Here is a 24,559-nt window from a genome sequence, read left to right as displayed (position 1 = left end):
TTAAATTCAGTTGTTAGAATAGTGTCAACTAGCAACGCACATATCAAAAATAGGGATGTGAGTAGGGAACGATTATTGATTTTAACAAGCATTCACAAGAAAAAACTGACAACAGAACCATAGGGTAACAATATTGGGAAGAAAAGTGACACTAAGCAAAAAGCTTCTAGAAGCTTCTTGACTATGTAGTGACATTCCTTAGGCTAAAATGGCAGACACATCTATGTCCAAGTTATGTCAGAGAGACCAAGAAGCCAGAACCTCTTCTCTAGGTCTCAATGTGACCTTATACCACATGTGCACAAAGCCAAATGGCTTCTCTGTGTGCCCTCACAACCTCTGCTTAAGAAGATCACACAAGGAATCCTGACTACAAATATGAAATCTAGAGACACCACAAACTATCTCCCCCCAACAATCAAAACTGCAGACTTCAGAGGTTCAGATCCAAAGTATTAAAAAATTTTCTTATGTGTCTATTTACACACATTTAATTTCATGTACACTTTCTGACTTCATTCAATACTCTACTATTAACAGTGGCTTAATTTTTATGCATGGGGGAGAAAAGGATGGATCCAAAGGACAATGGTAAGGCAGAATACATGAAAAAGTCAACCAAATGGCTCCTCTGCCAAGTGACTTCAACAGAGTTCTACAGTTTAATTGGGTTCCATCCAATCTGGCAGCAGAAAAAAGGCCAAGTCAGGTAACTCTTTTCTTTAAAAATTTATCTCATGCTAAGAGGTAAATGCCTTACTTTAGATCTTGCCAGATCCAACTTCATTTTCTTTTTAGAATGTAGCATGCCACAATAGCTCACATTTAAACACTATGAACTCTTAAGAGATCATTTTCGATCAAACTGCTTGAATTTGACACTCATCATATCTGAACTCAACCATTTTTCTCTCCAGAAAAAAATACCTTCTTTAGAATGAACACATTTAACAGAACAAAATCCAAAAAAGCAATCCCATGTTATCAGTAACCAGGATTATTGACAATATCAACAGGGAACAGACATACACACACACACACACACACACACACACACACACACACACACACACACACACACACACACACACACTGTCCTTCAAACAGCAAAACCAAATCGACAAGGAAAAGGTTTTGATTTCCGTGTACCTAATACACAAATCCAACTATTTCACTTAAAGAACTGTCATATGTACCATCCACCTGAATAAACACTGACCACACCAAACGCTTCCTATTTCATAAGCATCACCATCATTCCAACAGAGCAGAACTGAAGTTCTAGATTTCAAGAAGCCCATATTTCTTTTTAAAAATAACACATAATTCAACAAGCATTTTCAAGTACCCACTGTGTTCAAATCACTGGGTTATCCACTGAGGGGAAACAATTTCAGATAAGGCCTAGTCTCTACCCTCACAGACCTTACAATCTGAAAAGATGAAAATGACACAAAGAAAGCAAAACACAACATGAAGTAACCCAGACAAACACAAGAAAGGAGCAAACGATCTTCTCTGAGGCCCAAGGGAGGGAAAGCGCTGACTGACTATGGGACATCAGGAAGGCTTCATGGAAGAAGCTGCATCTATGGAGACCAAAGGGTGGGTAACAACCCAAAAGCAGAACAGAGAAGCGATTCCAGGAAGAGAAAGAACTAGGAAGGCCAAGGCAAAGTCTATTTGTGGTGTTCCTGGAGCAGAGGCAACTGTTAATCAGAAAGTGCCAATAAAACAGCTGCTCCCTCCAGGCCTAGCTCTGGGTTGGGGCTGCAGAGATCAAACTGGGAAGCTTGAACAAAAGGAGCTCAGCTTTACTGGAAGAAGGAGCCACTGAAGACTTCGGAACAAAAGAATGGTAAAGTAAGATTTACCTACAAGTTACCAACCAATAAGCATTAACCAAGGATCCACTTTGCACCAAGCTCTGTGACAGGTGCCAGGGATACAATGTATTTTAAAAGTGAAACAATCTCTGCTCTTGACAAAATTAAATTTTATCATGAAAGACATCCTATTCATATTTAAGAAGATATAGACATAAACGTCTTCAGGATAAACACAAGGTAGGAAGACAAGGAAGACTCTTGGGGCATAAACAGTAAAGACAGCTTTTGTGAGGAGATGTGAGAAGTCCACTGCAGCAACACTAGCAGGTGATGGCAAGGCCAGCACCTACATCAGGGTACTGGCCACGGGCCAAGGCAGAATTAAGAAGTGACAGCACTTGGCAGATGATGAGACAAGAGGGAAGATAACAAGACTCCAACAGGGAATAATGCAGAAATGGTGCTAGCTTTAGCAGCAGTCAGCAGGTCTGAGGGTAGAGGGTATGGGGTCTGGGGAGGGAGGAGGAATCGTGTGTTCACTCTGGGGCATGCTCCATGTAAAATATTAGTTAGACATCTCCTGAGAGTAGCCTCAAGGCAGTTGGAGACACAGGCCTGGAGCTGGGAAGAGGTTTGGGCTGGTGATGGATATTTACAGGTCACCTCTAAGAAGGCTGAAGTTAAAGCCATGGGACTGAATGGGACTGCCAGCGGAGATAAGGGAAGAGTAAAACCATAGGGTGACACCCACCTCAAAGGGTTGAGAAGAGGTTTAGGCACCAATAAAGGAGGCAGAAGAGCAGGCAGATGCTCTTAATACACTTTGAGGCAGTGATCTCAACCACCTAAATTAAGTGAGGGCTTGCTACTGTGGTAGGCTTCCAAAAGCCAGTCCACAGAGGATTTAACTTCCAGAATTTAATGGCCAACCTACCTGCAGATAAACAGTAGCAATGCGTATGCAATTCTGCATTTATTGTCTCAAACAGAAATGCAGTAAGCTATGTCTGTGCCTTTCCTTATTCTAACAAAGTGGCAAAATATGGTCCTCTCTTTGTAGCTCCAGGGAATTGGATATGAGGAACATCACTGCAACTTAGTATTCTAAAGAGAAAAGGCTATTTAAATTGAAACTCAGTACTAGGCATATAGTAAGTGCTAACTTTTTATTCTTTAATTGATGGCTTATAAATAAATATCTGAAATGATAACAAACAAATTAAATAAATTCTTTTTGGCATGTGGGAAAAAATTCAGAAAGAAGGACAATGATAATGTCAATAACTTCAAAATACTAGCAACAGAAATATAAAGACAGCACTAACCACTAGGACGAATTTAAGGTAAATCACTTTTTAAAAGAAATTTTAAATCTTTCCCATTTCGGTCTTGCCAGATGGCAAGAAAATATCATGGAAAAAGACCTGTAGTTTTTAAATAAGAATGATTCGGTAAATGTCAGAGGCTGGCCATATAAATACATTTTTAAAAATGATAGAATGGCAACTTATAGTAATAGCAGGAAGGAAATAACATTAAACTACACTTATACTAAGTGATATCCAGAAAGAATAATGTAGTGCAAACCAAGAAAAATGCCTATTTCTAGAAATAAAAGTATAAAATACTATTTTTGAGAAGTAGTGTGTTACCGTAGAAAAAGTACTAGCCTTCGAGTCCAAATAGCTGGGCTCCAGGCCCAGTCCTCATAGATACTGGCTATAATCACGGGTCAGTCACTCATCCACAGTTTTGTAAACCTGGAAACCTCCCTGAGCCTTCGTTTCTTTATTTTAAAATGGTGATAACCCCTGCACTGCTCTTACCAATGCAGGAGTTAGAAGGATCAAAGAAGGACAGATTTAGAGCTGGAAAGGACCTTAGAGATTATCTCTTCCAACCCTCCATTCTCCTTTAACAGCTGAAAAAACCGACACTTAGAAGTGAAGGAGACTCAGCCCGGGTCACATGATTAGCATAAGTGCCAGAGCTGGGACCTGAACCCAAGTTTCTTGATTTCAAGTATCAGAGACTTTCACTGCCAGGGTCATTATGAGGAAGGAGCCTTGAAAAAACCTAGAACACCATGCAAAGGTAAAGTGGAGGCAAAGGAGCAGTGTACAACACATAGTTCTTCAGAATTCCAAAAGAAACTTCCAGCAGCCACAATTAATTATCAAAAGAAAAACCAACCAAGAAAAACTATACCGACTTGAATTAAGTGAAGAAGAAGCTCACATGAGGTGACTCTGGCTGCTAAACAGCCTCTCCCAAGAGTTAACCCCCAATGCTCTCCACTCATCAGGTCTCTGCTCTGCCAGATGTCCCCTAAGCCCCACCTTTCTGGTGTTCTTGAGACCTACCGTGAGGGCCTGGATCTCCTCCTCTGCTTCTGCTGTGGTCTCCTCCAGCTCAGTTTTTGCTTGACGGAGCTGGTTCTCCAAGGCTGTACGAGCAGACTGCAATGCTGAAAGCTGAGATTCTCTCTCCTGGAGCGAGAGCTGCAGTTCAGTGAGCTGGCGTTTAAGTTCCAACTTCTGTTCCTCGTGCTCTAGACTAACCTAATTAAGAGAAATAGCCAACACTCAAAGGAAGTCAATTGACAAGGAAAATGAGGCAAAACCTGACACAGCTGTGCCCCTCAAACTGGAGTCTGGGCTGGCAGAACATTTACTGAGGGCAGCACAAAGGAAAACATTCTAGCGACAAACCTCACTGCTTCTGATAAACCTAACCAGTGTTAGAACTGTTCTAGGCCTTCATGCTATCTTTTACTTTAAAATAATTAAGGGCTTGGAATGTGTCCAAGAGAGAACTGCAGAACAAGAATCTCAAATGCAAATTAGAACAATTACTCTTATATTTTAAAAAATATCTAATAGCTGTGTCACACACAGAGATATCTATAAATAACTTCCTATTAGTAACAAGGGCGCATTTACAACTTAACTAAACTTGATTAGAATGACAGACCACTTTCATTTATTTTAAATATGACTGCCTTGATTGACTTTTTATTAGGTAATTCCCCACCATCACACTGCCAACTGAGGCTTCTTACCCTCTATTAAAATACCAGAAGGAAAGAGCACAATTAGCATGCCTCTGCTCAGGAGACATGCCCACCTAGAAGGAAGAACTCCCAAAGGCAGGTGACATGCCATGTGATTTCACCGGGGGTAAAACTAGACCATGCATTTCTGCTCTCCAACACTTTGCTTCTGCAAAGTACAAAACACTCTGAAGACCATGGGGTAAATCTCTCTTAGGTCAATCTACATGCAAGGAGTTTGTCAAAGCTGAAAGATGAAAACCCAAAGCAAAAAGCCAACAGTCCAGCTACACAGACAACAAAGGAAACGGCAAACATGGGACAGCTAGGTGTTCAAGAGATGGGCCAGGGCAGATTCAAACATGAAAAGAAGAATCTAGACAACATACATAAAGCAAGCTGGAAAAGGAGAATCCATGTAGAACAACAAATACCTGGCTCACACACTTCAAGACTAAGAATGAGTCATTCATTCTTCAAAAGTCAGAAGAAGTATGAAGATGAAGGAATGTTAACTTAAGCTAAACCACTAGGCATGTAATAGTCTGGTATTCTTAGACACAATGGACACATGTGACTGAATGACCACTATTCACCTGTTCTCCTTGAAATACTACATATATGGAAAGTTGGCTGTTATTATTGTTTTATGGGCATCTTGTTGCCAGAAAAAATGAAACAAAATTCTCGTTGAGAAGCTGACCTTCTAGCCAAATCCCCAAAGGATTGAGGCTTCTTGCCTCTCTCCGGGATACGTAGAGAGTCTAAATTCCTAATTCCAAATGAAGCAATAAGTTTCACTGGAAACATCGTTCCATCGAGTTGCCCCGTTAAGATGGAGCTCCAGTCCTTGCCTGCCTGGGGCGAACACCAGAAGGCAGGAATTTTTGAAAGAGGAAAAGCAAGAGAAAGAAACACTATTCAAATGTAAATTTTCTGTAGAGATGTATTTTAACTTAGAGCATTAAGTGAGGCCCTATGCAAAAAGCTTACTGTACAAATTAATAAAAAGAAGTCTGGAAAATTAAAGCTAATTATCCTCTGAGGCTTTCAGACCACTTAAAGGCATGATGAAAAATCTCTTTCCTCAGCCTTTCCTTTTAAGACTCCATTAAAATTTAAGAACCTTCAGACTGAACATTCCAGGTTTGGCCTTGGCCCTCTGCTTTTCTCCCTCTGTGCTCTCTTCCTCAGAGCCTCATCTATCCTTCAGGGTTTCAACTCTTAGGTCTTTGCAGATACAGCCCTTTCTTGTCCTGGAAATTCAAACTAAGTTCGAGTCCCAAATCTCCACTCATGCTTCCAATTCAGCACACCTAAGACCAAATTCATCTTCTCTACTCACACCTTACTCCTCAAAAAACAGGGTGCCCCTTATCACTACTCTGTCTCTATTACTGAAACCACTATGCTCCCAAGATACCCAAAGCTCAAGAATTTGGAATCACCATTGATTCCTCCTCTTTCTCTTCTTCATGCTGTCAAGTTTAGTTAACTGGAAGGTTCAATTTCTCCTCAGCACATAAGATTAATGAAAAATGAATCTTCATTTGTACCTCCCTCAGCCTTGTCTCCAGCTCTAAAAGGCGGCTCTTGTCACTATGGTCTTGATGACTGATTTTTTCCAACTGTTCTTCCAGCTTTCGATTCTGAGCTTCCAACTTCCCAGCTTGTGTTTCCAGATAAAACTTCTGCTGTCTGAGTTCTGAAATCATCTCCTCTTGGGCTTTCCTGATGGGGGTGGAGGGAATCAAACAAAAATACATATTCACTTACAGACCATCATTTGATTTAGAAAGTACATATAAAAATAGCGGAAGAGAAACTTCCCAATGAATGGACCATGATCACGCCCAAATTAGCTTATCCTATTTCTGCCGCAAACATACATCATGGAAAAATCTGGTTAACTTTTAGTCATCTTTGTTCAGGTCCCCACACCTGTGGTATTAATCATGCACGTGGGAGATGTTAGAAATATTAACACTGAACTCCTTTGCTGATGGTGAAGTCTACTTCTAAGCAAGCAGAAACGTTGCTATTTAACATACATAAGAGATTAACTTAACCACCTCAGGCAAATCACTCACCTAAACAAGGTCCCAAAAGAGAAACAGGAAGTAGAACCCATAGGGAAAAAGTGTCCTTTTTCCTTCCATTTCCCTCAGACATGTACTACTCCTCTTACTAAACTGTGTAGAAATAACACACCAGAAAGACTTAAAGGACAAGAACTGTCTTACTGAGACCTAAAATACACAGATAGGTAAGAAGGGTCACAGAAGGGCTTGTGGACAACACCTGTGAACTGTGATTCTGTGGTTCTAAATGAACAAGTTTAGGGGAAGACACAGAGAACTATCCTGAAACTTGATCTTACTTGGTGGCCCATTGTGCAAATGGCTTTTCTGCAGTTAACTCTACTTCCAAATTTTCCAGAGGCCAGCAAAACAAAACAGAAGCTACCCATTCACACAACAACAATCACCTCTGAAGAGTAAGAAAAGCAAGTCACTTTAACAAGAAATGGAGATACACAAAAGCAGAGATATAAATTGTTACATTAAAGAGGCTGCTGACAATGCCTGGACAGATTAAAATACCCTTTTTTATCTTGCAATCTCAAAGTAAGTTGAAGTATTTAAGAAAGCACAATTTGGGCACAATTTGGGAGAGTCAGGGGAAGCATCACAGAATTTCCAAGTTGGAAGGGACCGCAGAGACAATCTAGTTCAAACAGAACCCTTCTAGAACACGCTTGATCCAGCTTAAAGCCCTCCAGTGAGGTCAACCAGGAGTCTCTTAAAAAGAGCCCACTGCACTTTTTGGAAGCTTTCCTACACATGGGGCCTTAATCTGGCACTTTTTCATTTATCTCCACAGCTCCCAGCCTGCGGCCCACGGGCCAAACAAGCCCTCTGCCATGCCCTGCCCCATGTCTTCTCTGTTCTTTCAGTTAGTCTCCATGTGGCATGGACACCAGCCCTTTCCCAATCCCAGCTGCATTCTCTCCCATCAGACCAGTCTCTACTGCTAATCCATATTGAACTTCTCGTCCCACAGCCCTGGATTTCCTTCTCAGACAGCCAGCCGCATCAGCGCGCCTCCTTCAACAGGTACTTGCAAAGTCAACCCTTTTATTTTGTTTTATTTATTTATTTAAATTTCATCTGGAAGCCTATCAAGATTTTAGGGGTGCTGACTTTGTCATCCAACGTATTAGTTATCTCCCCCACATGAAAATTTCTTTTGCAGGCTACGTTTTTATGCAAGCCTGACAAAAATAATAAAGGGCAAAAGGCCAAGCTCAGATTCCTGGGTCATTCCATGGAAGTCTTCCTTCCAAGGCAACATCAAACCATCAGGAGGGAAGGAAAGAAATGGTTGACTTGTGACACTTAGATGAGATGAACATCACACAAAAAGAAAGGTTCTGAGCTCTGAGCAAAGGCATGGGTGTTTTACAAATCAAAGAAATTGCATTTGTCACAATTTAACAAAGAGAAAGCATATGTGGTCGGCACTTGGAGAGTGAGCCCTAGGATGCACCCAAGAAAGCAGCGAGAATCAGGAGACTTACATGTTCCTCTGGGTAAAAAGGCTGCTGTTTGCTGCCAGTTTATTTGCTTCTGACAGCTCCACTATTCTCTGTTCCAGAGACCTGATCTTGGAATCCATAGCATTGATCATCTGAAACACAACACTCCTTTAGACAACAACATACATCTGAAAATGCCATCAGTTAAGTCAGGATTCGTGGTCAGTGTCAAAGTCATATCTAGAACACATAGAATCTGGCCATAGACAAAGACTGACTAAAAAAGTCTTTAACATGTTGGGCATAAAAGTCATGGACACAAGGTGATAACCAGTTTCTCTTCCAAGCCAGAAACAAAAATAAGTAGCTTCCATAAAATATTTTGAAGAACCACAATTAAACTGATACATATTTACATGCCACTAGCTAATCTGCAGGATTCATTCTCAGGAATTTAAGTGAAAAATATGTCATTTCTTCATCTGTTACTCACTCCATCACTGTCTCCGTTGCCTATAACAGATGTATATAACCAAGAAAGGGAAGACACACAAAGCAAAGGAAGAGGAAAATTTGATTACAAAAAATCCTGCAGATGTTCTTACATCACCCTGAATGAGAGGGTAGCAGAACATCACGTCAGGATCTTTTCAGTGTGATTGTCGTGTGAGGAAGTTGTGTTCCATGCTTCTTCCTTGCAAAGACCTGATACAACGAGGGTTATCAAAATAGAAAGACAGCCCAGGAATGGAGTTTTCTCAAGTATTGTGGCCCCAACGCACAGTGAGAAACAATCACTCAAAGTGCTTTTCAGTTTGGCTCTACCTACCGCCTTCTGCTCACTGAGAATCTTGCTTTTCTCATGAGCTTCTTCCTCATGTCTTTGCATCATATTCTCGAGGGTTTCCTTGTCAGCAAGATCTTTCTTTATCTGACTGTCCAGAACCTAAAGGAACAGAAGAATAAATGAATGACCTGGGGACACTACCTTAGTAGAAGGACTAAACAGGGGCACTTGGGAGGGCTGCCGCCCAGGAAAAGATGAGGAGAAGAGGAGCAGCAGGGAAGAAGCCAAGGCCTCTAAAATATTGGGACAGGGTGGAGCTAATTATCAGAGGGTAGAATTTACTCTGAATAATACCATCCATTGGAAAAATAATGGGTGGAGTCATTCTAAGGGCCTATAAACCTGACTGCCTTACAGGTCTGCAGTGGCAAAACACACAGGTCAGCAAAAGAGTATTCAGGGGAAGGCAGAAGAAAAAAAGAACTTTCTCTCTAAATGGTCTTAGGAAAAACTCTTGGGGCCGGTGGATGCTGCCTGTGATCTGGAGCATCAGAACAGCATTCTTCATACCACTGAGCAGGTATCACACTTCTCTTCTCAAGGAACACCATCTTTTCCTAACCACCTTTAGGATGAGTCTGTTCACAATTAAGTCTCAATTTACAAGAACTGTATTCTTATATAAACTGTGTTCTCCACTGATGAACAAAGTAGAATCTGATGGAATCGGTTTTTTGTGGTTGACTGCTAAGCCTGAGGACAGAGGGCAGAGTTCTAAAATTACAGTGAGTAGGTTCACATCACAGACCAATAAACAAGGTAAAACACTACCAAGATGGTTGACTGAAGTCGAATTAAACAGACACTAGCAAAGAAACGATGTGAGCCACTGTCCTCCGCACATCTGCTCCAATCTAGCTAAAGAAGAAACACATCTGTGAGAAGAGGAAGCTTTCCCACCAGAGAAGCCACATGTTCCTAGAGCTGGTCATTCCAATGGAAACATCTTTTGCTGCCAGAAGGTAACAAAAGGTGACAGTGTCACATCTACCAGCTGGACTGAATGTCCTAGGAAGTGTGTGGTCCTCCCTGCTGACAAAAATAAAAATGAGAAAAAGACTTAAACCTCTTTGAAAGCTCCCCTATGCTTCTCACCCATGTAGATTAACTTAAATGATGCCAACCACATCAAGAGGGACAATAAGGTGTTGAAAATAAAGCTGAAAGAATTGGGGACACAGGCAGGGTTCACATCTTTTCTATCAAGTCTGTTAAAAAGGAGGACTAGTTTCACCAATCACAAGGACATCTTGCTAAAAAAGACTAGACAGCTGGGATGGGGCCCGTCTAACGAAGAAAGGAAAGAATACATTTCAAAGAGCTGATGTCATGAGAAGGCCTTTAAACCAGGGCCAATGTATAAAAAATATTATCAGCTGGTATGAACACAAAAGGTAAAGATAGGGCCATGGGGAGACAGGAGGAACACACTGGGACAGGCTGCCAGATTCTTTGGATACTTATGTCACAATTCTAAAATTATGACAAGACACATACTGAGACAGGGAGAAAAGGGAGAGTTTTAGTATATGATCAAAACTGTGACCTAAATGGCATTACAGAATCCTAGTGGGACAATTCAAGGCCATCACAGCAGTAATAAGACATAACAATTATTCAAAAGAGACAAGCTGGGGAAGGAGGGAGGAAGAACAGAAGGGTTAAAGCTCCTGCTATCAAGAACCCATGTATTTGTAGTCGGGTCTGAACAGGTAAAAAGGATGAACCCAGAGTAAACGTTCAGGGGAAAAACAAGGAGAATGTTCAGAAACAGAGCCAACCACAGATATCTAAGTGAAGATGAGGTAGCTTTCTCTAAACAGGCAACATCAATAGAACCAACTTGTGCTGGAAAACTTTCATAACCCAGCCAGGCAATGTGAAGAAAACTCCAAGTCACAGGCTGCCCTGTAAGTTGGAAACATTTTTTATTACCACCATAGGAATTTAGGGACTAACAGGTCAGAATCAGAGCTGAAAGGGTCTGGTATCCACAAGCTTACAGGGTGCAGCAAGCTCCTCTTAACCTGGCTTTACTTTCTTTTTTTTTTTTCCCAGTGGTTTAAATGGAAAAAAAAACAAAACCAGAAGGGATGCCAAGGGCAGGAGCAGAAGGGGAGGACAGGATGTGATTCCAAAAAGAGTCCACTGACCAAATCAATAAGGACACCAGAGGAAACTTAAGAGCCTCTTTCAAAGTCTGATTTCCAAAGAAGATAGAATGAGGTAAAGTTTTCATCTCCAAAACGATAAGGTAAAATACGGTTATTGATGGAATCATACATCTGACTTCCAAATCCCCACATGGAAAACCCCAAATACCCCCCACCACAGACTAAGGACAGAGTTTACTCAGAGCTCCACAAGCCTCAGAAGAAGAGCCCCACAAGTGACCAGGGAACAGAAAGAGTGTGGAACGTGTACAAAACATGTGCTCAGGGAGATCAGAAAGTCTCTTTACTTTAATTTTTTCCTCGTAGAGTTGCTCTTTTTGTTTCAGATGCACCTCTAGGTGCTGGGCTGAGACCTGAGCCTCCCGGTGCTTCTCCTCCAGCTCCTGAATACAAAAGAGTAAAAGGTCAGGTGTGCAGAGGGAATAAATAATATACCCAAGGTATGTTTAGTATACATGGTTAACATAACTTTGGTATATGCTGTATCATTAATAGGCATTTCCTTCCCCTTCAGAAGGAAAAGAAAATCAGCATTGCACCTAGGATGTAATAAGGGGTTTGGTATTTGAAAGCCTAACATATTCATTCTCTCTCTTCTCTCTCCCTCCCTCCTTCCTCTCTCCCTCATTCTCTCTCTCTCCCTTTCCCTCCTTCCCTCTTCCTCTCCCTCTCTCGTAACTCAGCCAGTTCCTGTCTCTGTCACTCCCCACTCCACTACAATATGAACCCATCACGCAAATAAAGACAGAAAATTTCCTGGAATTGTAATTCATCCCTGGAATGGAATTATAGCCCATCTTAGTCCATTTCTCTCTGCTAGGTGCCAAGATAGCCTTAAAAGGGGAAAGTATTAACTTTCACTCTCATAAAAAAATTTTATAACTATTTTTCTGAATGTAAAAACCCAGAATACTACTCAGGAAAAAAACTGGAAGAATAATTTGATATTTAAAAAACTAAAATAGCATAATAAAAATAGACATATGGGTATTGAAACATGCAAGTCTGTAGAGAAAACACCATGTAAAAAACACAAAATGGTGCTGATGGCAATTAAGTGAAAATTTACACAAGTCATTAAATGTCAGACATGAACAATGGAGTTATGGAAATCATTTAATATTCATTTTATTTTTCAGTAAAGTTACATTTTAATATTTCAGAACTTTTACTTTGATAAGCACCGGCTCATGTTCATGCTGTTGAGATCTCAAGATTAAACCACCCTGTGACTGTCACCTCGTTAGGCAGCTAACCTCAGGGTGGTCTTTACACAAAGCACATGCTCCAAGTACAAAGCCATCACCTCTATACCAGGATTCCCAGCAGTCAGGGCCCATGGGTGAATGAAGGCACCACCAAGACCATTACATAAAATCTCACCCAATTCCAGAGCTGCTAGGCAACTCTTCTCTGAAGTGAAGGGCAAGGAAACTGACAAGATTACATACATGCAAAGAAAAGAAAATGCCTGAGAGTCACATGCACACAAATTACCAAGATCCTGAGAATAAAGCAACGTGCACAGTAGAGTTTGAAAGAGAGAAATGCTTCAAAAGTTGAGTGTAAAAAGAATGACCAACACAGCAATATTTTTAAATGGAGGCACAGTATGGTCTAGTGAAAATCTCCAAGGATGTAGAGACAAAGGACCTAGATTCGAAATCCATCCCTGCTACTTATCCGCTACGGTGACCCCTTGGGCAAGTCACTTAACGTTCGAGGGCTTTTGGGTGCTCATCTACACAATGAGGGGGTGGACCAAACAAACACTATGGCCCCTTCCATCTCTGATCTAGCCTAGGTAGTAACCTTTTTTTTAACTGCCACTTATATAAAGGGCTTAGCACAGTGCCTGGCACATAGTAGGCACTTACTTAAAAAAATGTTTACTGAATGAATGAAGCTTTAAAGTCTGCAAGGCCCCTTACAGACAGGATATCAGTGGGGTCTCAGAACAATCCATGTGAAGCAGACACAAAATATATGACCCCTTTTACTCTCCACTTAATGATGGAGATCACAACCCATCCTACGCAACTCTTGTCTGGGCCTTTCCATCAGTTCACCAATGCTGAGGGCCTTGCTCTCAGGCTTTAGACATTCCATAACAATGGACCACATGAGCTATCCAGCAGTCAGACCTTCCTCTTGCTATAAGACCTGCCCACATTTGTTTTCTTTTACGAAACCCTTCACCCTGCTTCTCCTGTGTAATCCCATGTCTACAACATGGACCACAGCCACCATACTACCCTTTCTTTGGGATCCTAAAATTCAAATCCCTATCACTGGAAAGGCCCTCCAGATGTTCGTATCTGCAAGTAACATTGTGTTGATTTCATCATGTCCTAGAATATTACAGAGCCTCCTAAATCAGAGCTATAATCAATGCAAAAAGTTCAGTCTAACTATCCACAAAGGAAAAACCAAGTGGATGAAGAATGTTCTATTGTTCTGTCTATGATGTGCATCTGGAGAGATGTCTAGAAGCTCATAGGTCTCAGTCACTGCCTGTGTTCAGTGATCCCAGAATGTGTGGGTTCGTCCTTCATTGCCAAAGAAGACCGTGCCATCAGAGAAATAATGACATGACTTGCACTTGACTTTGAGTGAGAGAGGGCTCACCAGCCTCACTTCTCCTCCAGAGCCATCTGAATCCAGTAACCAGATATTCATCAGGATGACTAGAGATGACCCAAGATGAGGCAATCGGAGTTAACTGACTTGCCCAAAGTCACACAGCTAGTGAGTGTCAACTGTCCGAGGTGACATTTGAACTCAGGTCCTCCTGACTCCTGCACTGTTGCTTTATCCACTGCACCACCTAGCTGCCCCTAAGTGGGCCCAGAACAGAGTGGTACAGGCTGGTTTTCCTCTGGAGACTGCACAATTCTTTTCATGAACTCAAGTTTCTCTCTGAAATAAATGCCTATCTTTTTTAGCACCTAAACTTTTCCACTCAGTTGCCTTGATGGATGCCATGCAATACTGTATCATCTACAAATCATCTTTCACAGATGAGAAAATCAGGCTCTGGGGGTTAAGTAACTTGCTCAAGGTGACACAGTATCAAGGGTAGGATTTGAAAACAGATCTTTACTTATGCCAAGTATGGCAGTTTATATCTACTATGCCACACTGATTCTTTTGGCCAAAGACAAGAGTCTCATGTAACTGAAATTATTTCCAAATTTATTTGTTCTGAAAGTTTAGATTTTTGTGATCAGGTATTTTAGAGCAAAGTGAACCTCAAGTTGAAAAGATTACCGAAGCACCATTATTATAAAACTTAGTCAACATCTCCCATCTGTATCACAGACATCATACAGACCAAAAACATTGTCCCTATGCAAAAGGGACCCTCCTCTTACTGAACAGACAACACAAATGTACTTAGGTACATGACAGTTTTGTTGCTATTAATTCATAAAGGTTTAGAAAATAACCAATAGTAAAAGAAAATAATCCTCACAGTCTGTTTCCAATCCTACTAAGTAAAGCATGGCAACAGAGTCCCAGAAAAAACTCAAATTTCTGAGTCTGGACCCTGACACTCTGTTTCCTGCTAATGAGTTAGGAAGTAAACACCAACACCACCACCACCACCACTATCCCACCTGCACCCCTCAGGGCTTCAGGAGCACCAGATTCCTCAGTTTCAGTTTGAAGAAGAGACTGAACTTATTTACTAAAAGCAACATCAGACTCCTAGGAAATAGGAATGTTCTAAAATCTGCTTTCTGTGCATGTAGCTTTTTTTTCTTTAGTGTATATGCTTTAGGGTATGTTCAATCATTTGATCAGCCCTATAAAGACAAATATAACTGTTACCCACAAAAATGTCTTAAGTTATTAAAATAGAAACCTAAATCATTTGTAAATCAATACCCAAACACTTTAGTAAAAGGACAGGAAAACACAAAGAGTCCTTTCACTTCAGTAATCTTATGCTCACTGCAGTTTGCGTAGCATCAAAGACAAAGCTGATCCATTTCTTAAGGTCTATTAATCCCAGTTGAAGACAACGTTCCAAATAACCTTTGGGAAGAGGTGTGTCTATGCACACACATGCATACTTGCACACACACACACACACACACACACACACACACACACACACACTTTTTCTAACTTTGAAAAATTTTGAAGTGATTAGACTTCAGTTGAGAAGACTGAAAATGTCAGGTAGTCTTAAATTCCGGTCACTGCTACTGACACATAATATTAAAATAGAAGTTATGATTGACCCACAGTTTTTCCATCTGTGCAGTGGAATAACATGGCTTATTTCAAAGGCAGTTGCTCTTTTGCAAATTCAGAATTATCAACAAAGATTATATCATTAAGTCTACTTCTCTTGGTTATTATTTCTAGGCTAGAGGTTAGGTAGGATGCTTGGGGAGCATTTAAAAATGTTCATCTGCCTTGCCACTAGGCAAGGGCAGATGCTCAAGATAGCTGTAAATACCACCAGGGGTTTCGCCCATTAGGTTAATTTGGTCATCAGTGCCTAAAACAGAATCATTATGGTTATTAACCTAAAAAAAGACTTGCTAGAGCTAAAGAAGTTTAAAAAAAAGCCCAACTGTAGCAGAGAAAGTGAGTGGGCGAGTATGGATCTATGACAAATACTACTCTGAGGAAAACAATTTTGGATGACTAATTTATTCTCTCCGCTACAGGCAACAATCTGAAATTCACTCTTAAAAGCCTAAATTGTTCAAGCTTTTCAGGACAGGGACTAAAGAGTTAATAACATACAAAGCTATGCTGACAATATCTGGTTCATGCTTTTATAAAATTTACAGGAAGTGACATAATGTGGTACAGAACAAAGATCCAAGTACACTCGCCAACCTGGAGTGCTACAGCCACCAGCGTTCGGTTTTCCACCTCGTTCTTGGATAGGATGTACCCAAAATTGTTCTCTTGGAGCTATTCCATGACTTCTCTTCCCAGGTGAGGAATTTATATCCCCTCCTCCTTTTCCCTACAACCTCTGACCCATTACTTTTCTCCACCTGTATTCTTGCTCACCAGAATTTTATCAGCCATCTGTTGAATCTGTTGTGATTTAGTCTGGATATCATCCTTCAGTCTGTTTTCTCTGCGTTCCACAGTCTCTAGCCTCTTTACTTGGTTCTCCAGAGAATGGCGTCGTTCCTATAGATTATAATCAACCAACAAATATTTATTGAGCAGCTCAATGGGCCAAACACTGCATTAAGTGGTGTGAAGAATTACAAAAGAAATTTGTGACACGGTCCTTGACCTCAAAATATTCACAGTCTAACTGGGGAGACAAGACATGAAACAACCGCAAACAAAATGAGACAGAATGAAGTAATAAATTACATGGTACAAATCCTAAGCATTCTAAGATCTTAAAGGTGAGAGGGTAAACAGGATGGGCTGCTTCATGGAAAAGGCAGGCTGTAGAATGAGTAGGAAGGGGATAAAAGGAAAGGAGAGGAGAGGGCAGTCATCTCACATGAAGGGATCAACACAAGCCTTAAAATGGAGATGACAATGAGCACAGCACATTCATGGAACAATGAAGAAATCAACCTCTCCAGACTAGAGACTGTGCATGAGGAGTGGTACGGAATAAAACTGAATCCACAGGACGACAACAGAACACAGGCCTTAACAGGCAGGCAGAGAACTTTGAATTGAATGTGCTAATAAGCAGGAAAACATTCCAGGATTCTGAGCCGGTAAATGTTGTGATATAAACAGTGTCTTTATATCCTCAGTATGTAGCACAATGCCTGGCACACAGGATGCGTTTAACAAATGTTTTTGACTGACTGATCATTTTGGTGTGGCACACAGGCTACATTGGGGGTAGGGGGAAGTATGGAGCTAAAAAGGCTTACCAAGAGCTTGTTGTAGTCATCTAAGTAGAAGGTCATGAGGACCTAGATTAGGTAGCAAAGGGACTGGAGAGATATTGTAAAGAAAAAAAATCAAGAAACCTTGATGACTGACAGAATGAAAGCCAAGTATGAGTTAAAGACAGAACTGAAGTATCAAGCCTAAAGTTAAGTGACCGGGAGAAATAGAAAGGAAGAAATTGGAAGGGAGGCTTGACTCGAGAAAGATGACCGCTTCAAGATTGACCAAGATGATCAATTCTCTGGGGTCTGTGGGGACTTATGGTCCAATGAGTGATCTGAGACATGGAAGCAGAGTCTGGGTGGCAAGAGAACAGAACTAAAGAGAAGGACTTCAGTGTCATAAGGACAGAGATGACGGTTAAAGCCATGGGAAAGGGCGGACCCTCTGAGCTCAGAGAACACAGAAAGAAGAACAGGACTGACCGACACCGACCTATACAGGGAGGCGTTCTCACAGATCACGGAAGGGCTCAGAAAACAGTTAGTGGGAACAAGAGCATCACAGCCGAAAACCACCCTATTTCGAGCTGTTCCCTAAGCCCCTCAGGTCCTCTAACTATCCCAGGCCTTTCAAAGTAAGCACCACGGAGAGCAGCAGTGCATGGTCAAGGCTGGCGCTGCTCCCTTTTGCAGTGCTCCGACAGCTCCTCATCACTCCCCTGCAGGCTCAAGCGGTCGACTCACCTCCGCCTCAAACAATTTCTTTCTCATGCCTTCAGAGGAGTCTTCCCGGTTCTGCAGTTTCTCCAGCTCCCTTTCAGCTCGTTCCTTGGCCTGACGAATATTCTGAAGCAGCTCAGTCGCCTCAGAGCTGGCTTTCACAGCCTAAAGGAATTCAGACAACTCCTGTTTACGTAGCACTTTACTATAGACTACTTTCATGACAGTCTTAGAAGGAAGACAGTACAAATATTATTATCCTCATTTTATAAATGAGAAAACTTGAGTCTCAGTGAGGTTAATGGTCTTGCCCACAGTCACAAAGCCCAGAAAGAACCAAGCTCGGTCTTGAATCCAAATCTTCAGATTACAAATCCAATACTCTTGATTTCAACTACACCAGGGATAGGGACATGACCTGAGATGTCATCAATAGAGTAACTCTCAGACAAGGAAACCCCACCCCACCCCCAAAGCAAGTCATCACCTTCTCTTCAACTTAGAATCTTAGAGCTAACCTGGGGGTAGCAGAAAGTGAAATGACTTGCCTAGAGTTGCAGAGCCACTTGGGTTAAAGATGGAAATTAAACCCACACCTCCCTGACACTAAGGCCAGTTCTGCCTCTCATCAATACTGCAGACTGCCTACCAATATCAAAAAATAAATCCCTCCTCGAAAGAAGAGCCATAGTGACCAGAGTAATTCACGTGTATTAAACAATGACTATTCTTCTTGGAATAATGTTTAGTAAACTGTTAATTATCCTAAAAAATAAATCAATAGAGATACCACCATAATAAATTTAGGCCAGAATCTCACAATCTCTATGTAATTTGTTTTTGACATAGAACTTGAAGATAACTGTCATTTCTGTCTAGAACAGGGTTCTTAACCCAGGGTTTGTGAACTTGTTTTGTTTTTAATATTTCAATAGAATTGGCTTCCCTTGTAATCTTGTGTATTTTACTTCATGCATTTAAAAACATGATTTGGAGAAGGGATGACGGAGGGGTCCATGATACAAAAATGATAAAGAACCCTGATCTAGAGAAAGACAGATAAATAGTGAAGACACCAGCTTGAATGAAGGTGAAGAAAATGCTCCTTAGAGTCCAGAATGGCCAGGAGTTGGCATTTACCCAAACGAGCACATTGACATATTCAACAACCATAATCTTAAATTCTCAGACCTGAGTTTCACTTCAGCCTTTTAAAACAACACTTCCAATGGTCCACTGAGAGAAAAAATCAGTAGCTTTGTCTTGCAACCACTGCTACATTGCCAACTTCCTGGACCATCCTTCCGCCCCCATGAAAACACAAGCTTGCTGTGGAAGTTCTCTAGGTCACATCTGGACTCTGGGGGTGAGTTTCTGACTTTAAAGTGCACTGAAAAACTTCCTAGGTCACAATCAAAGCACTCTTCATTTCTGAACATATAAAACAGTGAATCCATCCTAAGGCCAAAGAAAGTAGCCCCCAAGTTTCTGAAGTATTATAACTAGGACTTCTAGTCTAATCTAACACCCACTGCTGCCAGGTCTCAGGAGGGGAAGCAGTAAGAGCTCTGATTTTCCACTAAAAGATCACTCCTGCTCCTGCTTTGTCTCAGCATTCTGCCTAATTCTGTTTCTTTCGCTCTCAGCGTCCCAGGACAGAAGAAGCAGCACAGGCAATCACCACCGCCTCACCTTGGCCAGCTTCTCTTGTAGCTCCTGGATTTTGAGTTGCTGTTCAGCATTCACCTAGAATCACAAACACAGGAAATAAAACAAAAAGCAAACAGATATTGAATCCCACAATATACAACGTATTTCAGTCCTGGTCACTGAAAGCCACCATAGGATGCTGGAGTGGGGTTGGCTTTTCTAGGAACTGACTAGCAGAAAAGAAAGCGCAAGGGCCTACCAGAGAAGTCCATAGACATGATGGTACTCCCTTACTGATGTCTCCTTTATGCTCAGCTCATCAACATATCAAACATCTCCAATACTAACTATGTGGGAATGACATGAGAGAATGTTTTTTAAAACTCCAAGTTTAAAGACAGAAGTTTTATTTGCATTTTCTTAAGCATCTGAGGTAATCTATCACAAGTCTATCTGCCCTTACTCACAGGATTAATTTCATTTCTACTTTTGACTGCAGTCAAAAAATGATTAAACTACAGAAATCTGACCCCCAAAATGCCATACCAGTGAGAAATATACTTTCTATTTGTTCCAAGATTCTCCTAGATTAATGACTACCTGGTAGAATAACATACTAATCCCCTAAGAATAACTGGTGACATTAATCATGAAAAATACCTTTTCCAATTTGGAATATAATTCTCCTACTTCAACCTTCCCTTGATCTTTAGCCTGCAGTTTAAAAAACAAAAAACATAAAATAATTTCCAGGAGAGAACATTTTAAAAATTTAATAGTTCTTTTAAGAAATGCTACTTTTGTTTTTACTCTAATAAGGATCAAAAAGATTTCCAAGACCTGTTATCTCCCAAACTTCTCCACTAGGAAAAAAATTCACTTTCATGTTATTTCTAAAACCATAAAAGTTTTCAGAAGCATTTCTCATTTACCAGTTCCACCCTAGAAACATTCAAAAAATTGAAAGGTAAGTTCCCTACTCAGGAAGGCCTTAGCTACCTTCATCAATTTATTCTGACATTCTGTAGCTTTGCGTTTGAATTCTTCAGCTGCTAACCGAGACTCTCTCAACTCGGATTCATAAAGATCACTACGTCTTCTGGCAGAAACAAGGTCCTCCTCCAACTGATTCATCATCAACCTCATCTCCTCTACTTGGGCCTGATACTCCTAAAGAAGAGAAAGAGAAACATTGGTACCTAATAAAATACAACATGTGGAGGAATGGACAGAACGCTAAATGTTCACTCCTCTAGGGAAATCACAGGAAAGACAGATAAAGAGAATGGCAAGAGACAGAAATGGACAGACCGAGAAAGAGATGGAAAGAAATGAGGAAATAGACACCCAGAGAAATCATATAAGTCTTCAAAATGATTTATGAAAGAACAGGTAGCATTAGTAAGACCACTGAAAGAGAAGGTATGTGACATCAGTAAGATACTTCAACTGAAAAATTTACAATACGGAGAGAACTTTCAGGAATTCTTTTTACATGATACAACTGAAAGCACCTAACACTTAAGCATTTAGAATAAACTGCCTGCTACAAAGAATTGTCCTCCAAGGGCAATCATTTCTACAGATTCTAGAGAATTTTGTGCCTCTACTGAATACAGTACACTTCCTTAAAATGAATCTCTTCTACTGTATGAAGGATTATTAAAGTCTCAGTGGAAAAAACTGGAAGAGAAGCAAGTTAGGTCAATTTCTCAACGTTGATTCCTTTGGGCCCAAACTCAAAGATGAATGAAGAATTTAGCATTATACCTGAAACCACATTTATTCTGGAAAATAGAAAAATTTAGAAGATGTTAGACCTACTCAGAATGCTCTGTGAGAAAAATTCCAAAGAAGATATTAAATGATTCTCTAAAGTAAATGTTTTAGAGCAATCCAAATCATGAAACTTCTCTAAAACTTGAAAAAAGTAAATTTCTGAACCCCAAGGTTTCAAAATGAAATCAAATGAAAAGATCTAGATAAAAGAATCCTGAGGAGACTACAGAAATACTTACTAGAAAAATCAAAACTAAGTACTATAGATATGAAAAAGGATTTCTCTAAGTAAAAGAATAAATCATAAGTAAATGCATATGGGATCAGGCTAGGGGAACCAGTCAACTGTCTTCGTTGTTTTGTTCAGTCATTTCAGACACACAAATCCTACAACTTTGTAAATGGTCTTCTTAAGTTGCTCCCACAAATTCTTCCTCTGTGGACAACCAATGATCCGTGTCTCTAAGCTTAGCTTAGCCTGGTCCTCCAACAATTTAACCTCCAGTCCATCCCTGGGATCTGAAGCTTATCCCAGTCAGTAGCAGCTACCAAAGCAAAGTCTTTGGCAAGTCAAAGGCACCTCCACACTGCAAGAGAGCTCTAGAGTAGTAGTTTAGTGGAGGAAGGGAAAGAGAGAAAGAAGAAAAGAAGGAAAGAAAGAGAGCGTGCACGTGCATGCGTGCGTGCGTGCGTGCGTGCGTGCGTGTGTTTATGTTTCTCCTACTAGAAGTGAGAATAGAAGTCAGGAATACTCAGGTTAACTGCTCCGCTCCCCCAGAAGCAAAGCAGTCATACCTGTTCTTTGATCTCTTGCAGCTTTCGGCTCTGCTCTCGAATATCATGGAGAAGCTGCAATGCCTTGTCGTCCTCCTGAGACACTTCCATCCGGGCCTGCTCCAAACTTCGCTTTAGGCTCTGCAGAAAGCAAAACGTTTTAATACATAGACCCTTTCAACCCTTCTGTTTGAAATGTTTAATTAAGAGAACATCGAGCCACTTCAAAGACACTGAGACAGATTCAGGTGACAGACCCAAGTTTACATGTTACTATTTGTTACAGCTGAATTCCAATTTTCTATCTGTACACAGCTCTTGTCTTTAGTTCCCAGAGAGCCCCCATTTCAAAGTATTACTCTGCAGAGAAAATGAAAGCATAGCTTGGTACCACTAGCCAATAGTGTTTTCACTTACTTGTGCATCTGGGACTTAAGACCCACAATCATTCAATCACTATAAACACAATCTCGTTAAGGGACATCAGTCAGAATCTTTTTCAAATTCATGACTTTCGCTCTTCTCAAGAGTCCCAAAGGAGCAATGGCTTCATTCTTTGCTCAGTTTTAAGACCTTGACTAGTCTATTTCTACCTCCTGTCTTATGTTTCCTGCACACCTTTCATCCAGAAGGCTCCCACAATGCTTTAGAGGCATTGAAATATCTATCTGGATGAATAACTTCACCCACTGCTGAAACGCAGCCAATCCTGGAATGGAAACACAGCAGTTACTCTTAATCAGCAAAGCTATATAGATTTCCTCTCCCTTATAAAAACTAAAGACTATGTGTGATTCAAGTGACAAAGAATGTTTTAGTTAGGCGAATCATAAACACCTGGATGGAGACAGTGGTGAAGACAGTCACAGGATCGTCAATGATAAGTAACTTGAGACCTTAAAATACTGTCCTGGGAACATCAGTTCTCTGGCACTTGACTAGAAAATCAGTCCCAGGTCAATCCCAATGTGCCCTACATCAGCCAAGTCACATCTTAACTTCTATTGGGGGTTTATAACTAAGTCTCAACCAAGTCTGTTACCACTTAAACCAAAGAAACGGGGCTTTCAGACAAGCCACAGAACCATGTGGGGATACAAACAATAGCTGCACTCAGACTTCTTGCTTCCGTTTCCTCTCTTTGGCTACCCCAACACTTGGCTTCCAGCGCGCTGCGAAAGATGGTCATTTTGTCTGTATCCAGTACAGGCTCCCTCTGCCCATCTCCTGCCTTACCTCCATACTAAGGGCCTCACTGATACCATCATGGAACAAGAAAAGAGACAAACAGGGCATGGCTACCTCCGAGGGAAAAGGACTATGGGAAAGGCTCACACTGCATTCTGTGATGTAAGTAGCCAGGTCCTGCTCCAGGAGGGATCTCTGGGTTTCAGAGGCCTTCAGCTCCACCTCCTTCTGACTAAGCACGGCCTCCACCTCAGACACTCTCCGGTGCAACCGTGTCATTTCCTGCTCCATCTGCAATAAATACACCGACAGGTTAAGAGAGCCAAGTGTGGCTAATTTCAAAATACATCAGGCGCAAGGAGAATTTTCCAGTGGTCTATGACAGACCACCTTATTGGCCGGCCTCTAAGGAATCCACAAGGTTGTTTAGATGTTATACCATTGTCTTTGGTCCTGGTTTGCGCAGCTCTTCTTAAGGACAGGCACCACGCTAAGTCACTCCATTCATTCAAGCCGCTTGTTCACACTCCATCACTTCTCTACCCCAGTTAGCAAAGAAGCCACAACCATCATCTTTCACCTGTTTCTGCAGATGTCACTTTAACTTTATCCCAAATCCATCTTGAACCAGAGGATTCTCCCCCATCTCCTTGTAAGGAACTAGAGGACAAATCCAGTTCAGAGAAAGGATATAAATATATCTCTGCTCTCAAAAGTCCCAAGCAAGTAGTGAGTTTTAATAGCTTCCAGTTAGTTCCCTCTATGCAGGAACAGTGATTTGGTTATGAGATGTTGAGCACAATCAATAAAGTGGCCACAGTTACGTAAGCAGAGACTTAAAGGCTAAGAAGACAGACTTCGGGCCCTTCAGAGCAGCTGGGCCGTGTCTCTGCCAGTGATGAGGGGGAAGGGCCACCTGCTGGAAGAAGCGGTCATCTGGGTCATGCTGAGGAAAGGACTGTTTTAAATCCAGTGCCTCCTTTGGTTAAGATTAAGATATTTACAGCAAAGTCAAGGCCTGAACTCATCTCCTTCTGTACTGATGGAGGAGGAACTTCAGCGAAGGAGGAACCCTGCTGTGTACGGATCTGCTGGGTCAGCACAGCAGCAGCACCGGGCCGATCCCTCGGCATACACTGGCTGAAGAATCCTGGAGCAAGGAGGG

At 41.2% G+C, this 24,559-nt stretch overlaps 1 protein-coding gene across 1 annotated transcript in view; it reads right to left on the bottom strand.

The window, feature by feature from the left end:
* Positions 1 to 24,559, bottom strand: part of CIT (citron rho-interacting serine/threonine kinase) — a 159,050-nt gene that overhangs the window by 59,538 nt on the left and 74,953 nt on the right. The window contains exons 12-23 of the mRNA XM_072600295.1: positions 23,542 to 23,685; positions 22,228 to 22,347; positions 20,653 to 20,823; positions 20,314 to 20,367; positions 19,696 to 19,749; positions 18,028 to 18,168; positions 16,481 to 16,606; positions 11,728 to 11,823; positions 9,249 to 9,365; positions 8,462 to 8,571; positions 6,438 to 6,612; positions 4,193 to 4,390 (exon numbers count right to left, since the gene is read on the bottom strand). Of these exons, the coding sequence (XP_072456396.1) occupies positions 4,193 to 4,390; positions 6,438 to 6,612; positions 8,462 to 8,571; positions 9,249 to 9,365; positions 11,728 to 11,823; positions 16,481 to 16,606; positions 18,028 to 18,168; positions 19,696 to 19,749; positions 20,314 to 20,367; positions 20,653 to 20,823; positions 22,228 to 22,347; positions 23,542 to 23,685 (1,506 nt within the window). The remainder of the gene's footprint in view (positions 1 to 4,192; positions 4,391 to 6,437; positions 6,613 to 8,461; positions 8,572 to 9,248; positions 9,366 to 11,727; positions 11,824 to 16,480; positions 16,607 to 18,027; positions 18,169 to 19,695; positions 19,750 to 20,313; positions 20,368 to 20,652; positions 20,824 to 22,227; positions 22,348 to 23,541; positions 23,686 to 24,559) is intronic.

Source organism: Notamacropus eugenii, chromosome 4 (assembly GCF_028372415.1).
Source record: "Notamacropus eugenii isolate mMacEug1 chromosome 4, mMacEug1.pri_v2, whole genome shotgun sequence".
Classification (NCBI taxonomy): domain Eukaryota; kingdom Metazoa; phylum Chordata; class Mammalia; order Diprotodontia; family Macropodidae; genus Notamacropus; species Notamacropus eugenii.
This window is presented reverse-complemented; position numbering and strand designations above follow the sequence as displayed.